General features: G+C 40.1%; 1 protein-coding gene across 1 annotated transcript in view; it reads right to left on the bottom strand.

Moving 5' to 3' along the window:
- Window positions 1-16,660: 16,660 nt before the first annotated feature.
- scube1 (signal peptide, CUB domain, EGF-like 1) overlaps window positions 16,661-17,702 on the bottom strand; it is a 120,339-nt gene continuing 119,297 nt past the window's right edge. The window contains exons 20-22 of the mRNA XM_085376815.1: window positions 17,303-17,455; window positions 17,111-17,190; window positions 16,661-16,973 (exon numbers count right to left, since the gene is read on the bottom strand). Coding sequence (XP_085232941.1) covers window positions 16,821-16,973; window positions 17,111-17,190; window positions 17,303-17,455 — 386 coding nt within the window. The 3' untranslated portion in view covers window positions 16,661-16,820. The remainder of the gene's footprint in view (window positions 16,974-17,110; window positions 17,191-17,302; window positions 17,456-17,702) is intronic.

The raw sequence follows: 17,702 nt of genomic DNA, 5'->3' as shown, positions 1-17,702 counted from the left end.
TGAAACCTGTCTGTAGTGTGCTACCTGTCAGAAAAAATCACCTTCAATCTCCTGACCTAATTTACCCCATGTTTTCTATTTTTGCATATGTTATTTGAAAGTAATTTGCAGTCGACCTATTGCACTGTTCAGATACAAGGATGTGTTGGGATTGGCTGCTTTTAACCAGCAATTCATTCATTACTTTAAGATATTATTACCAGTGTCACTGAATCATATTATGGTAATAAATGCCACCATTATCTCAATATTATGGCTCAACCTTAGCTGCTATTATTTGATGTTGGTGCTATCAGCAGCTCAGTAATCTCTGAAATGTAGGGTGGTTTCTGAACGCTGAAACAAAACTATATCTGACACATAGCTTAACAAATTCATTTTGCTTTTCATTTAAATATGAAAGCGTGTTAGAAGAAGCATCTGTACCTACACTGGAAATGTTGGCCCACAGTGGGTTCGTACGTGCTCCGCTGAATGCACAATCACAGTAGTTGAGGGCATTCACACTGAAATTAAAAGAGTGTAAGGCGCTGAAATGGTGCGCGCCTGCTGGTATCAGTGTGACGAGTAATTGAGCTATGACAGAGACGGGACTGTACAGCTCTGGAAAGCTATCGTAAGGAAAGAACGTTGTCTTTTACTCAGACAGTTTTCCAATTACAAAGTAATTTACCAGGAAGGTGAGCTTACATGCACCTATTTGCATTCGGTATGACATGCTCTGCTGCATGAAAACCTCAACGTTTTTGGTTTAGTTTCTTTTAAACGGGACTTTTGGTTTCATTAAATGAATAAAATGGCTGAGTTTGTTCACACAGCACTAAATTCAATCTGAGCGCAGGCTTAAACATTTACATGCCAGTGAGACAGCCGTATTGATTAAAATTAATGTACATCTGTTCCATCAGACATCCGCGAGACTGACAACATGTTGGAGACAACTTCTGTGTGGACAGCCTGTTTGTCTCTGAAAATGTTTCTCATAGAGTCTCGTCCTTTGTTATTTTAAAGCGAGTGTTTCTGCCACCGGAAAATCCTCTTTTCTTCCGCTGCATTTTACCAGCTCCCAGCAACATTTAACTTATGTGTGAAAAAGGTGGATGTCTGATGGAAACATGCTAACATCAACATACAAGCATATCTAGGAAAGCAGGAAAGCAATAAAAGCAGTCTTCACTCCACTGTTGCAGTATTGTTCTGTTTTAGCCTGAATGTGTGTCCCTGTTTTTATGGGTGTACAGAAAACCATCAGTGGATTACTGTCACTTTAAGAAATAATGGGTGCCATTTTTTCACGATTTCTAATTGTGTACATTTATGTTGTCTTTTGCTTCATTGTGCTGAATTTTAACAGACTAGCTCCTGTAAATTTCACAGAGATCATATCCGCCACCTCTCTCTGTAATGTCCAATTCAAAATCTTGTTTAAAACATTCCAAAATAAAAGCTGTAAATGAATTTCATGAATTCCTTAAATAATTCTAAGTTTAAATTGATTTGCTTATGCGTACTTTACCTCAGGAGCATTACCTCAAAATGTATCTGTGCTTTAAAGTGTACTGAACCTCATGTGAGTGTAATGCTGTTTTTCAGCACACACTGCAGAGAAGAAACCGGTCACACAGCCTAACAAAGGAACTCCTGTATTTTGTAAGATGGGGGGTCAAGAAAGAAGAAGGACTCGTGCACACTCGAGCCCACACAATCTGTTTTACACGTTCACAAGTTTTCACTCACAGACTCTGTCCAAACAGAAAAAAACATTTCCTGCAGCCAAAACTCATTAGCTCGTGATTTTTGTGTTCTCTGCAAAAGTGCCTTTAGATCATCTGAGTTATGACAACGTCGTCTGATTAAAAATGGGGGTCAAGACTTCTGGTGACAAGACTAATACTGTCTGCAGTGAAGATCACAGTTTACAGGAATAATTAAGATGCAAAAAATTGATGAGTTGACTGTGAAAATAGATACAAGTGCTATTTACTATTTTTCTGGCTCAATTTGTTTGTCATTGTTTGAATTCATAACAGAATTACAATGCTTTTATTATCTCCACTGTATGGGCCCCTAGTCTATTTGGTAATTGGAGAGAAGAGAAGAGAAGAGAAGAGAAGAGAAGAGAAGAGAAGAGAAGAGAAGAGAAGAGAAGAGAAGAGAAGAGAAGAGAAGAGAAGAGGAGAGAAGCCCTGCAGCGCTCACACGGATCCATCAGTGTTCACTAGTGTAAGTGGAGCGGCTGATAAATGCAGAAACGTCTGATTGATGCGCTCTCCTCATGGGGACATTGTCATATTTAACAGCGACCGTCACATTAGACCGTGTGCCGATCCTCCCTGCTTATTCGCCCGTTTCCTGCTACGTATGGACACACAGAGAAAATTAAAGTGCATCTGAGTGTGTCGCTGAATTACAGTTATCTGTTTTACGCGTAGCCTGGAGATAGTGTTGGTCTGATTTGGAGTCACGGCTCTGTGAAATTTGGTGACGGCTGAAAGAAATTTCCTATCCAAGGCTGAAAAATACAAGAGAATAACATCCACAAAGATTTCTGTGCCGATTAACTTCTCTTTTAATGCGGCGTTTTTCACCTTTAATTCGCTCCTGCTCACTTTGTCTCAGCAAAGCGTTTTGCAGGCAGAAACTTTAATTAGAAATCAGGTGAAAAGTTCAAAGTGCGTCTGTGATTATCGCCCTCGTGCGCGTTTTGCAGAGGTGTCCGTGCACTCACACCGAGTAACTGACTTCTAATGAAACTTTTCAGCCGTTTGGTCCACAGGCTGCACCAGCTGTCTGCTTCTCACACGTGGAGCCTGGAAGCTCCGCTATCAGCCTTCTTTTCAGTCTGAACTGCCCTTTGGATGCGGTGCTGTGGTGAAGTATGAACGACTATAAGAGCGTTCCGGTGAGCTCCGCTGGAAAACGCGACATCTGGGGACGTATATATATATATATATATACACACATAAAGCTCTCTGCAACCGAAGCCGGGTGAGTGGAAATGTTGGCATCAGGGCTGAGATTAACCCGAGAATATGCCGCGGTATGCGGGTTCGGGGCAAATCTCTGCTCCGCTGTCTCATGCATTGTAAACAGAGCTGTAAAATAAATAGGAGTCTACCTACCAGCTTCAGTCGCAGTGAGGCTGCTCAGTGTTGGATGGTGTGGAGAGAGGAGTGTCTGCGCTGCCACAGAGACGCGCTGGTCAGTTTGAATGCGTACCCCGTGGTGCACCGGCACAGCGTCGTAGGCACAGCCTCTCTCTCTCTCTCTCTGCCTCTCTCTCTCGCCCTCTCAGTCCGGCCCACTGTGTTTCACCGGTGAGCGGTACAACGAGGAGGAGCAGAGCAGGGAGGGAGGGAGGACCGAGAGCAGCTGCGTGCGGCACCACTGGACTCATTCCCGGTCAGAAAACCCGAGGAAGCAGTTCGGTGCAGTTTTACTTATACAGGACCAAACCACAACAACAGTTTCCTCAACGCACTTTATATTGTAAAGCAAAGACCCTACAATAATACAATAATATGACCGCTTGACTACACGGGGACCACACGGCCCGTGTCCATCCGTTTGACGGTGAATGTTTCTGTTCAACATGACTGTTTCATTCACTAAATCGGTTCATGTGCTGAAACAGCAAACGGACATTTCTTTTCTTATTTTCCCTGCGGCTGTAAAACGATCAGAAAGCAGCATTCAGTCGCTCTTTTTAATTTCAGAAAGCGACTGCAGCTCTGTGACATTTACAGTAAATATAAAATAAAGCTCTAATCCGGGTTAGTTTATTTATTTTTTGTCAGTTTACATTTCTAATAATTATTCAGCAACAATAAATTTGGCTTGATAGGCTCATTTGTTATCAAACGTTAGACGTGATAGTCCAGTCATAATGGTTATTGTCAAGTTAATTTCTCATCTATTTACATATCTCATTAACCTGGAGGTGCAGTGGTTAGCTCTGCTGTCTTACAACTAGAAGGTTGCGAGCTTTAACCCTGGCTGTATGTTCTGTGCGAGTCTAAGCAGTGTTGATGGATTAGCAGCCCGTCTAGGGTGAACCCTCTCCTCACCCAATGAGCGCTGTGGAAGGCTTTACCCTCATTTGACCCTAACTTGAACAAGCAGTTAAGAAAATAGAAATCATGGATCAAAACTGTAAAAAAATGTCAAAAAGAACAAAGTTAATTGTCAAGTTTTTGGGTTTGGATTCTTGTTTATTATACAAGCCAACATTTGTGAAACAAGCGCGACAGTAAAACTGTGTGAAACCACAACACAACCTCAGTCTGAACATGTTGGCAGGATTTCACTTTCTATCAAATGCTGTGGTTTGCATACTGACACTTTACTTCTTCAGCTGAACAGTTTGAACTACTTTATAGAAGTTTGTAAGTAAACATACTAAAGTACTGCAATAAAGCGCAGATTTATGCTACTTGCACTTTAGCACCTTTAGGTCAATTCATACAATATTCTGCTTCTACTCCAGATTTCAGGAGGGGAGATACTTTTCACTTCACTGTCTGAAGCTGTTTAGTTACTGGCTACTTTATAAACTGGGATTTTTATACATAAAAATTAGATTATACAAACATAGCTGACATATCAATTAAGTGATCAATCGACCATAATGTTAACTGATAGATAATTTAATGTGGAAACATTTCTCACTATTTCTCTTATTATTTACAAACCAAATGAAAATAATCATTAGTGCCAGTTGAGTACAACTGGCACTAATGATTATTACTGGATGAAAAAACTGGGTGATAAAAATGAGCTCCACCTCTATCGATGAATACTAATAATCCAGTGATAGAATTTATGCTCCGTTTATTGTTGTTCTTTCAAAAATTCTATTTGTTTTGGTGGCAATTGCCAGATAAATACAACTACAGCAAAGAAGGAATCACAATTACACATAACACGCATAAACAAAGTCCTTCATAATAACAGCAACAACCCATTGCAATAGCATGAAAGCAACACAAGAAACATCAGAAAGTTTAACCTGGTGTGATCCTGACCTCTGTCCAGACTGCATCCATTCAAATTTACCAAAGAGAGGCTGTGATACATCGCATCGTTGTACCGTGTCGTCGGTGACCTGCAATCTCTCTGGATATATTTATCATCTTATTAAGTTTGTTCTTATTAAATACAGATAAAAAGATCCCAGGCAACAGAGAAACAAAAGGAAAAAATGCCACCAGCTCACTGTCTCCAGTTTTTGATACATACATATCTTAACATGCATATCTTGACATGGGATGCAGTAAGTCCTTAAACAATTGAGGAAATGGAACAAGTGGAAGGTAAAACAAGAAGATGCACGCCTAAAAGGCGATCTACAGCATATCCGAAAGAGGACCTGAGAGATGCATCTGAGCCTTCGGTTGATGCAGCCTCATCAGAAATGCGCTCAGGTGGCTATCAAGAAGCTATTCTGAAGGAACTGAAAGACGGCGGCACGGCTGATGTGTGCCAAATTACACAAGACCTGGACTGAAAATCAGAGCTGCCACAGAGTGTTAATCCAAATTTGATATTTGAAAACACAATGGAGGCTCTTTCATGGTTTGGGGCTGCACAAAACAGTCATATCAAAATGTTACAAATGTTGAAAACCAACATATAATGCTTAATGAGAGCTGCACCGAGTCATTTATCCACTGATTACAGATATAAACGATGTCTGCATGATCTGATATTAAAATAAATGTACATATTGTACCCACGAGCAGGATCAGGACTATATCGCTGCCACTGTTTGCAGCTATTCAACAAACACAAGATGTATTTTCTTCAAGACCACAGATGTTTTTAGTGCTTGTCCTTTTCTCCATGTGTGGCTTTCAGCACATGCGATGCTCAGATTGTCACCGTAGAATCCCGCCCCTTCTCACTCACCATGTGTTTATACACCACTCTGCATTTAATTATGAGTTATTATTATTCTCTGGCTCTCTTCCACAGCGTGTCTTTTGTCTTGTGTCTCTCCACTCAGCCCCAGCCGGTCACGGCAAATGGCTGCACATCGTTGAGCCTGGTTCTTCCTGTTAAAAGGGAGTTTTTCCTTCCCACTGTCACCAAAGTGCTTGCTCACAGGGGTCATATGATTGTTGGGGTTTTCTCTGTATTATTTTAGGATCTTTACCTTACATTATTAAGTGTCTTTGGGCGACTGTTGTTGTGATTTGGAGCTATATAAATAAACTGAATAGAATTGAATAGATTTTTGAGCCCTGATCCAAAAGGTAACTGCAACCAGAGCACTGTAGACACTTAAAACAGACTTCCAGTGATGCAGAATAAATGAGCAATATTTGTCTGTTCATAGTTTTTAATGAGGAAGGAGGATTCGGTATCAGACGCAAATTATTTTTCAACCATGCTTGGAAGACACCTTTAAAGGAATCTGCAGACAAATGTGTTTGAAGAACTTCAAGCTGTGACAGTTACACTCTGCCCTGTGCTGTGGTAGTTTGTTAGAAAACAAATTAAAAGAAATGCTGTACAATAAATGTTAAAATCAGAAGATAATTCATGCAAAAGGAGCTGACACTCTTAGTGTGGTGGCCCTGATCCCTTTGGGCCATGACTATGACAGCGTGCCTTGCAGCAATAAAATGCATCTCTGTAGCAGATCTCTGCAGGTAAAGTGTTTCACTTCCTTCAGCCTGTGACCTGTTTCCTTGTTCATTACAATGTATGTTATTAATGTATAAAGCAAAGCAAGCAAAGGCTTGTAAAATCTTCATCATTTCTGCTGAAAGGAGAACTTCATCATTTATTGGCTGTGTGAGGGATAATCAGTCAAATTACAGCATTACAGCACATCCCCACCTCTGCTCCTGTTTATCCTCAGGTAATTGGACTGGGATTTAGGCCAGTAATGAGCTGAACAAACAGAGCGCAATCCAGAACTCAAATATATGCCCAGGGTGGAAGCTTCCAGAGTAACAGGCTGAAGTGAGTGCACCATCTGGTGGACACTTCACTCAGACACAAAGCAAGTACAAAAAACATCAGTTGAATAAAAAACACCAGTAGCGCTCCACCCTCTCACACCGGACCAACAAAATTACAGTTACTCAGAATAACCTCAGTTTCGGGCTTTTGTATCTTCATCTCTTGAGTGTATCCTTTGACGATGACACAGCTTCCTCCTCGAGAGTCCATCCATTCGCTTCCGCTTATCCTTTTCAGGGTCGCGGGGGGTGCTGGAGCCTATCCCAGCTGTCATAGGGCGAGAGGCGGGGTACACCCTGGACAGGTCGCCAGTCTGTCGCAGGGCCAACACACAGGGACAAACAACCATTCGCACTCACATTCACACCTAGTGACAATTTGGGTTATCCAATTAACCTATCCCCACAAGCTGCATGTCTTTGGACGGTGGGAGGAAGCCGGCCCCGGAGGGAATGTTGACACACACTCCTCGAGAGTGTTGAACACAAATCTTTGGTGCTATGCAGCAAAATTACAAAAAGCAAAATGTGTTGTTTTCTAAGTAGTAACGGACTTCAGTACTGCTCACACACCTGGACTAAAGAAGCTTCTCGGACAAGAGGTGAAACGTCTTCAAGAAACCTGAAGAAGTCCAGACGCTTTTCTTCTGTTAAGACTACGATTGATGACTGAGAACCACAGACATACTTTACACTCAGTTCTTTCAATACTGCGGTAAAATCACCAAATTGGAGATGAGACACTTCATTTCTGGCTGATTTTGCTGAAGTAGAGCCTGAAGAAATAGAAAATATGGTTCAAATTCTTACAGTGTTGGCTGCATATATATTAAAAGTTCAGTATCTGGTTTATGCAGTGTACACTATATTATGCACATAATAGGAAAATAAATAGAATAAAGTTGCATTTTTGCAGATTTATAACATACCTTATATGCACCCAATAAATGTGTAATTTGACCAAGTGATCACATTTTCCTAAGCAATCGGTCCGTGTTCTGTCTTTATCACTTCATAGCCAGTGAACTTTCAGAAGAGCAAATGACTGAGGAAGGGAGACAAGACAGCGAAGGGAGAGTAATCTCAGCATCTGGCACGGTCGCATTTGCCTGCAGTTGCTGGCAGCTGATTGGACGTCCTGGAAAGATCACGTAGGAAATATCAGATCGGCCTGTCAAATATGATTAATTACTAACAGCAGAGAAGCTCAGCAGTTACAGTGATATTATAAACAGGCAGTGAACTCAAACATTAAAGTAGACCGCTGCTGCCAGTCAGGTACAGGCCACTCAAATTAGCAATATATTAACATTTATATCACATATAATAGATTTGATATAATTACAGTGATTGTTCTTAAAATGGAAGAAACTGAAGGAAAAAAAATCACCATTGATTTATCACGAGGAGGTGATACGACTGAAAGAGTAGAGAATGTAATTTTGATGTCAAAGCGACCATATTTGACACAATAACACAAAATGAAACATGAATGAAAGTATGCTTGCTGTGACGCATTATCTCACTCTGTGGAGGCTGTTGCTTCCATTTCAAACTAACAGTAATGTTGGATATTTCTATTCCAGTGCTGCACAAAGAACAAAAACTGAGGAAAGTGGGATAAATATGTCTCTTTTTGTGACTTGAAATGTGTATAATTTATCCAAAGTCACTGCACGTTCATATTTATATATCTACAGTAAAGTATTATAGGAAGACCACTACAGAGGGCCACAAGCTCCACTCTGTCCCTGCCACCCTCAACCCCACCCAGCAAGAAAGACTCTTCTATTTGAAAACTAAAAGGCATTTGAGGCACATGTGCATTTGAAGTATATTACAGCTGCATTATTGTACTTGGAAAGAAAATACAACCTAGTCTGATTTTGCACTTTGCACAGTGCATATTTTTCAAAAAGTTGAATAAAAGAAAATTGTTATTTTCCAAATATTTATTCACATGTTTTTCAAATTTTACAGATTCCTTGATGTTTCTTGATCTCTGCACAGCTTCTCACTGAAACTGGCTCTCTTTAAGTGTGCAGTATGGCTCCTGCATGATTTAAGAAATAATCACTACTATTTAAGACCTTTTTGAGACCTCAATAAATAAAACTTAAAATGGAATATTATTAATGCATCTACATCTCAGGTTTCTGAAACAGTCCTGGTAAGATATAAAGCGGTCCATCATTACAACAGTCCCTGCATAATCATGCTCAGTGCTTTCTTTTGCCACATAACAGGAAAGTGAATCTAAGACAAGGGATTCATGTTTATGTGTGATTTTCACCACTTTCTGGGCTTCAGCCAGTTTATTGGTTATATTCAGTTAGAATGTCATTGGAGCTAATAGGGGATTGCATTGTTCTGTAACACAGTAGTAATAACGTACTAATTTGAGAAATCACCTCTCACAACTACACTTAGAATTCACATAATGAGTCAAGGTCACTTAAAGTGACTGTGGTAAAAGTTATTTTTGCAACAGCTGGTGGAAATACGACTATAACAATACTAATAACACACAGACTATGTGGGCAGTTCTAGTTATCTAGTATTTAATAATGTTACTGCTTTCTTACACCCCATGGCTTTCACTGTGCTTTGTTAATCAAATAAAAATGATAACAATAATAAAGAATACAAAAAAAGGAAAATTAGAGATGCTAAAGATTAGACATACAGTGGCATGAAAAAGTGTTTGCTATCGTCTTGATTTCCTATTTTGTTTCAGATCATCAAGTAAATTTAAATATTAGACAAAGATGACACAAGTATGCAACACACACTTTCTAAATGTAGGTGTTTATTACTAATATAGGAAATCAGGAAGGGGGCAAACACTTCTTTCACACGACTGTATGAACTGTCATGATGTGACTGTTTAAGAGTATTTTTACTGTTTTTCTTTTTCTTGTTAGTTCACACACACACACACACACACACACACACACACACACACACACACACACACACACACACACATGTATATATTAGTGATGTCAATAGATTGAAAAAAAAATTATCTGATTAACTGATCTCACAATTTTCTATAATTAATCGCGATTGATCACAATTACTTGATCAATAGTCTGGCTGTAATTACATTTTTTCAACTTTATTTAAAAAGCTTGTAACTGACATTTATGCAATATAATGAGTAAATGCAGAATAAACACAAAGAATGTTAAATGCTTAAATTCAAAGAGAATTTGAACAGTTTTCCTTTAGCACAGGCTCAACTTTTAAAAAGCCTATATGCTAATAGGGAAGTATACACTGATATATAATATATATTAGTGCTGTCAAACAATTAAAATGTTTATGCAGATTGATCACAGGGTAACTGTGGATTAATTTTGATTAACGATTAAACATCATTTATTTTTATTCTATATTAACCACATGCTTACACTAACCAGTCCCCGGCCTCCTTCCTTTTGCTTAGCATACATGCTCAGGGTCAGGAGCTCTTTGTCTTGATGTCAGTGGCTTCTATCTCCTCCTTTGGCCAGTTTTTTTTTTCATCCCATCAGGGTACCTGATGTACAGGAGGTGACTGATGAAGGCTCCATTCCATAATCTGTATCCGTAGCCAGTCTTGTCAGTGATCTCACTGAGGGGTTTCAGGCCTATGCAGAACAGCAGTGGGGACAGAGCATCTCCTTGGTAGATCCCACACTCGATGGTGACTTGTGCTATGGGCTTGGAGTTGGCCTCTGTGTTGTACGCCACATCCCCACTGAGTTCCTGATGAAGGCTCTCAGGGTCCTGTTGATCTTGAATAGTTCCAGGCATTCCAGGTTCCAGCTGTGGGGCATTGAGTCATAGGCCTTCTTGTAATCAATCCACAGGTTGGTCAGCCTGGTCCTGCAGTCTCAGCTGACTGCTCGGTCTACCAGCAGCTGGTGTTTTGCGCCTCTGGTATTCTTGTCCATCCCTCTCTGTGCCCTGCTTTTGTATTGAGCCATGTGCCTGTTCATCTTAGCCGACACAGCAAATCAGTTTACCAAAAGCACCTATGCAAGGCCTAATTTCTATATTGTGTGAGTCCCAGCTCCGGGATTGCACATTGCCCAACTAATGCTGCACCTGAGCCAGTTAACATAAAAGCAAACCCAAATGCAAAAGAATCTGTTTTAAAATGCAACTCTTACTCTAAAATAAAGCAGTGAAGAGCAACAAAAGGAGAAAAGGAAAACAGTAACACAATCTCATGTGCAGCCTGCTCTGATATAAATTACATGTCAGTGCATAAATAACACATTTTTATCTGTTGAATGTATTGAATTACCACACCTCCAACTGACTGCTATGTTTACTACACAACTTAATTATTGTCCTCTTAATCACTACTAAAAAGCAATGTACAATAAACATCAGACACATTTCATCAAACTTAATTAAAAAGAGCTGACTTAAAAAAAGCATCTGTACCTTGAATCTCTGCTGTAGGGCAAAATAATCACAATGCGTGTGAATGGCAGCTAAATCTAAAGAGAGAAGAAGAGCACTTGCTGCTACTTCCTCCCTTTGATCCCTTGTGTCCTAAAGCCTTCCCCATTACATCTCAATCTATTTCCTGACCATGTTCATTCCACCTTTTGCTCCTTATATTTCTGGTTTTGTTTTCTGTCGTAGCAGATCCACCTTTTTTCCCCTTGTCTATCTGTATGATCCACTTCAACACTAAACTGTGTTACACAAGGTGCACGAGCACACAGGTAAGGTTAGGGAGAGGCCGGTTGTGTTAAGAGATTTAATTGGGCAATCTACTGTCAGTAGTAAAACTGAACCAGTGGGCTGCTGTCAGTGCTTAAGGGGCTTTCACGCCATCCTGTAAGCTGCATGATTATAACAACAAAGAGGAAAAAAATTATATTGACCAATTGGCCCAGTGCGTAGGCCCACCAGGCAAATGCCAGTTTGTATGCCAGATTTCCAGCCCCAGTTACAAACCAATGGTAACAGCTGGTTGTGGAAGAAAAAAAAAGTGAAAATGCACTTGAACAATCACAATGAAGCCGTGGTAAGAACACAGCTGCATTACTAAATATTAAGAAAAATAAAACTGCCCACATACTCTGTTCTTTATTCCCAGTCAGTAAATCCACAAGCTGTTGTATGCAAAAGTAACTTTTACCTCATTACGTTGGAGTTTAATGCACAAGAAGAAAACCAAACACCTAAAGATCTTTGAGTGCCCCCTACTGGGCTATTTCGGTTTGTGCAGAGTTGGACAAAATCCAGCATAGTCTTGTTTCCTGTGTAGGAACGAACTGTCACAGAGGTGGAAGCTGAGAATAGTGTCCAGCTGCTGCAGCATCAGCATAGAGCAGCTGATGTACCAGCTGACTGTTGCAGCATCACTGTATGCCACAAGTCCTGCACACCTCTCTTTAATTTGGAAGCTCATCATTTAGCCTGGAAAATAGTTTGCTGCTTTATAAAAAAGAAGTTGTTTTGTTAGTTGCAAGGCACTGTAATTATGAGGCAACTTAAAGGTTTGATTCTAGAGGAATGGATGTGATCCTCTCTTACTGTATAGAAATAACCTCACTTCCAGCATTCACACCACCACCTCTTTACACTGTCTGATTCTGTAATATAGCAGCTACAGTGTATGGCCATCATGCTATCAAGTTAAAATACTGGAATCAGTTTAGTTATAACTCTCACAAAGGACATCCACCCAACCTGTAACTTTTTGTCTGTTACAAAAACAAATGACACTGTTAACTCCCTCTGCTTTGAATTCAAAAGAGGTCATTATTAACACGATTTAAATTAATGCATGTATTAGGAGTAGGTGGGACAATATGTAAGAGTTATATTTAACAGGCTGTACATTGCTTTAATTATTGGATTTTTCATCTGATAAGCTTTTAAAGAGAAACTGGAAATTTCTGAGACCCCCAAAAATGAAAGTATCTCACCTCCCTCTCTGAATAAAATTGGAATAGTGTGTGGATGATGGTGACGCGTATTTCTGATGTAGTGTCCAGATCTGCGGCACAGATTGTTTCACTTGATGATAAATGCAGTATTAGCAGTGTCAGCTAAATTTTCCGGTAGTGTACCGGAAGACGGTTGTGCCAATAGCACGTAGAAGCACATCTGAGATAAGAGATGAGCGGATAGGAGCGTTTCTCCTCTGAGTCTGTTCGACTGAAGATTCCACACGCAGTCAGAAACGAGACAAGTCAAATCGGGTTTCTGCTACTATTTTATTTAATTTGTTCAGTACTGGAGTTTCATGGACTAAACAATGGCACACCACTGCGTTACAGTTTCTCTCTTTGGATACAACCAACTAACACAAACGTTAAAATTATTCCTCTACAGAATGGACTAAAGTACACATACACAACCTCTGTTTCTATCACAGGCACCCAGCACAAAGACTCACACAAAGAATCAGTCACGCAGCGCACACGTTCTGTTGACACTCATAAACCACATTCGTACACCCACTCACAACCGAATACATTCTCAGAAAAAAACAATTATAAATTTTTAGAGCATTTCATATATTTTCCATAACACTCATAATGAAAAGGACCCACCTCAAACAAGAAGGAGGCCGTACCGCAGTATGGAGCTGAATATCTAACAAAACGACTAATTTGGGAAATTACACAATGATTTTGGTGAGAACAGCCTTGAGGACACACTGTATTTCCACATGTAGCTGTCTTACAGGGATGATTCTCAGCCAATGCAAAAATAGATTTTTTATTTTCCTTACTTTAAAAAAAAAAAAAAAAATTAATTCTGGACAAAAACCCTAAACTTTGACCAGTTTATCCCAGGTGAGTGCCATGCAGGACCATACTGCAGGTTTTGCTTCAGCCCATTAATTACAAGTAGTTCACAAAAATGCATACTGTTTTTCAAAGCAAAAGTCTTTTCATTGATTTCCTACCTTCTGGTTTCATTTCAGAGCACTATGAAAATCAACTTTCAGACTTTAAAAATCCATCATTGTAGTTTTTGTAATATCTTGTATTGTGGCGTACATTCAAGAAAATGTGTTTTTGGAACATCAAAGACAAACATGCTGGTCACAGCTAAGTAGTAACTAACGAGTTTGTACCATCGCTTCTAATAGATCATTGAATTGGTTTCTGCGCTGTTTCTGATAATGACTTGGATCCAGAAAATGAAACAGTTACATTTTATTGACTGCTCCTTCACGTGTTGACCCAGTAATTTCATTGAGGACAAATGGCATTCACTGGCTAACAGCTAATGCAGCACACCCACTAACAGAGACACATACACATGATACATAATATAGCCACTAGCTGGCTCATCCTAGCTTTCCTTAGCTTTAAAGTTAGCTAGTAATACTGTTGACACTGAGGGAGCATCAAGTAATACTTTGGATTTTATCTGCGACATTCACACTGAAGTCACTCCACAGACTGTTACAGGCAATGCAAATTTGAAACTAAAAGATCTGAAACTGTTGAGTAACTGTGCTCTGAGTTTCAAACTGCACGCCATGCAAGTTTATATCAAGTAAAGTTAACTGTCATAGTGCACTGAAGGTTTCGTAGCTTCTACTTTGAAAAATACTCAGCAGTGATTTGTGTTTGAGAACAAAAGTAGCAAAACCATCAAGGTGGTAATTTATTTGAACGTCAGTGTGACAAGCTCCAATTTAGCGATGGCTATCCCTTATCTTCCTTGTGCCCAGCACAAAGACTAGAATGACACAGGTAACAGGACATTAGTCTCTAAAAAAATGTCAGCACTGATAAGGGATTTTACATTTTTACCATCAGCATGCATGTTGTTGAACAGAATTACACACAGATAAGTTCAGTGAAGCTGTAGTTGCTACAAACACTCGGGCAAGAGATGCTTCTCTTTCCGACTGCGCCACTACATTCACCTTCAGACCAACACTCCACTCACTCCTGACTCGCTTTTCAACTCCAGTCTCAGTGTGCAGATGTAGAGTCCATCTTCAATATGCGGTATAGGAGTTTATATATTAGTAACAATGGGAATGACACAGAAACGTTTAGTTTGTTATAAAAGAAAAGTATAGTATACTCACATTTCCTGTTTAATGGAAAAGTGTGTGTGTGTGTGTGTGTGTGTGTGTGTGTGTGTTATTCAGACAAATTTGAGGGTAACTGCAAGCTACAGAGTGGAAGCACAGGAGACACAGCTGCTTCTTTTTCCTATCACCACCACACCAGGCACATAACACAAAAAGGTAACAAAACATGTAACTTAGATCCTTTCCCCTACAGTTTAAAATATAAAATTCAAGTGCAATGAAAGTTCCAAATACTAGTTACACCAGGTACATTTCTCTATAACGTAACAATCTGTTACTTGCAGGTAGTTTTATCTCATCTCAAAATTACAATGTAGATTTTGCAATTTGCCCAATTTAATCTTTCCCCAGTGGATAAAGCATCACTGGAGTGGAAGGATTTAGATGTCACCACTTTAACATTTCTGATTTAAGTGCACTGATTGTTTTCTCATCTCTGTCTTGTGCACGACAGGGCCAATAAAGAAATCCAGTTCAGGCTGTGCTCTGCGTGGGCACCTGTGTATGTCCACACGCTTGTTCGCAGATCATTTTTAAAACATCTGCACGCCCCTCTGCAAGTTCCAAAATGTTCAGTATAAATATTAAAAAAGGACATAACAACACAGAAAGCAAATAGGAAGACTGTAGAATACAGTTGTTAGAGAATGTGCAAACAATGGGAAATGACTGTGAGAAAAGAAGAAACAGAGTTTGACCGATATATTGGGTAGCTGATGCTGGCCTTTTGTTAAGTGCTGCTGTGTAATAGCATGCGGATTCAGACTTTTAGATGACTTTAGAGTTTTTTAATATGCATGTTTTAAACAACAGCTACATGTTGATAAATTTGCTTTGTTTTTGAGTTGGATGAGAAGATGAGGTTTTGTTAAAGCTGGAGTAGGCAACATGTTTGCCTGTGTTGGTTATGTTCTCATAACCTTGTAGGATTTTGTATTTGAAGTAGTCTGACAGGGAATAACACCCTTGCACCTTCACAGGGTTCTGCATTCGGGCTTTAGTCTAACTCTTAGCGAGAGACGTACAGTTGCAGGTCTTTTTACGCCTGATCAGCTAGACTATAAAACAGTACAAAGATGGAAAAGGTCATGTTGTAAGCAGAATACAGTGGAGGAATGGATTACGGCTGGTTAGCCTAGCACTGACAGACTAGGAAAGACTAGTCGATAGACCGAGTCGTCTTTTTTCCACGAAGCTGCGCATAATATTTCAGTTTTTTGGCGGTGGGCATGGGGGTCTCCCGCAGATGAAACAAACTGACATGTGGGATGTACCATTACCTACAGGTTGGGACACTGCTGTTTCGCTGCACATCCTCCACTTGATTACCACTTTATATACATTCTATAAAACATTCAGAGGAAGGAAATATTTGCCAGATGATTTTACTAAATTAGTAAATTACCATAGTTACTGTACTGTTTCTGCTGAAAAATATGTATTCATTGTTACTGCCAGATAAACCCTTACTCAGATAGCATGCCTGTGGTAATTAACAGTTCAGTGCAAAATCTCCAAATTTAAGAAAGAATATATCAATACAATATACAGTATAAAAATATAAATACTGGCCTTCAAAAACCTCTATCGGTCAAACCTTGTACAGAAAGCTCCATTGTTAGTGATGTCTTACGAGTTAGAAAGCTCAAATATACACGGATGAATAGACAGAGGCAGGGCAGAAGTGGGATGGGGGTTTGGGTTACATTTAGTTTGCTGGATTTGGAATGATGCAGGATGTCAGGGTTGTTGACCAGGACCGCAGACGGGCCTGTCTATTTGTATGGTCGTAGGAACCTGGAGACTTTGGAGCGCAGCAGCTTGATGAAAGAACGAGGGAACATCTCTTTGGACTCTGCTGCTGTGTACTTGAAATAGTTCTGGGGGTGAGCCAGCACATCAAATAGGGCTTTTATCAGCTTCTTGTCCTGTGGGGAGAATAAAGATACAAAGACTGTCAGCATACTGGACCCATCTTATGAGGTGATGACTTTTTTTTACCTTATATGTTAGTGTGACCTTGGAACAAAGATCAGCTGGTAATATGATCACATTACATGCATACCTTGAGAATCTCCTGGTGATTCTCAGAGGCGTATAGCCTGCCATCCCGCACGATGTCTTCTATCAGCTGCTGGTAGTCCTCTGCAGCATAACAGGGTTAAATCAGTGGGTGAAAATACGCAACGCAGTGAAATAAAAAGCTGTAAGATTGTTTAAGGTTGGCTGTCGCTGAACTGCGATGAAGCTGACTCACCATCGTAGGTGACGTATGGAACTTGGAAGCCTTTGCCGCTGTTCCCCTCGTTGGACTTGAACTGGATCCAGAGCTTGCGGGAGCGGGAGGTGAAGGCGATGGGTCGCTCGTAGGTCTGACACGTCTCGTAAGTGGTGATGGAGGTGGGATGGGCTGAAGACACAGCACACAGCACAGTTAGAATCTTCTAGAGCTTGTTTTTCTTGGAGCATGTGGAATGACCTAAAGCTCTAGAAAAAAAGCTGATCTTTAAATCGGTCCAGTCTGAAATGAATGATAAACAGTTCAGGTGTGACAGCATGACATACTGTGCCACTGGACACATGTGCATGTCATGGCAGCGTCATTAAAGTCACTGTTCACAGGTAAGCATTTAGGAAAGAACCACAGTGCCATATAC

This window comes from Diplotaxodon limnothrissa, linkage group LG17 (assembly GCF_057381915.1).
Source record: "Diplotaxodon limnothrissa isolate DT_005_m linkage group LG17, D_limnothrissa_male_GT1.1, whole genome shotgun sequence".
NCBI lineage: Eukaryota > Metazoa > Chordata > Actinopteri > Cichliformes > Cichlidae > Diplotaxodon > Diplotaxodon limnothrissa.
This window is presented reverse-complemented; position numbering and strand designations above follow the sequence as displayed.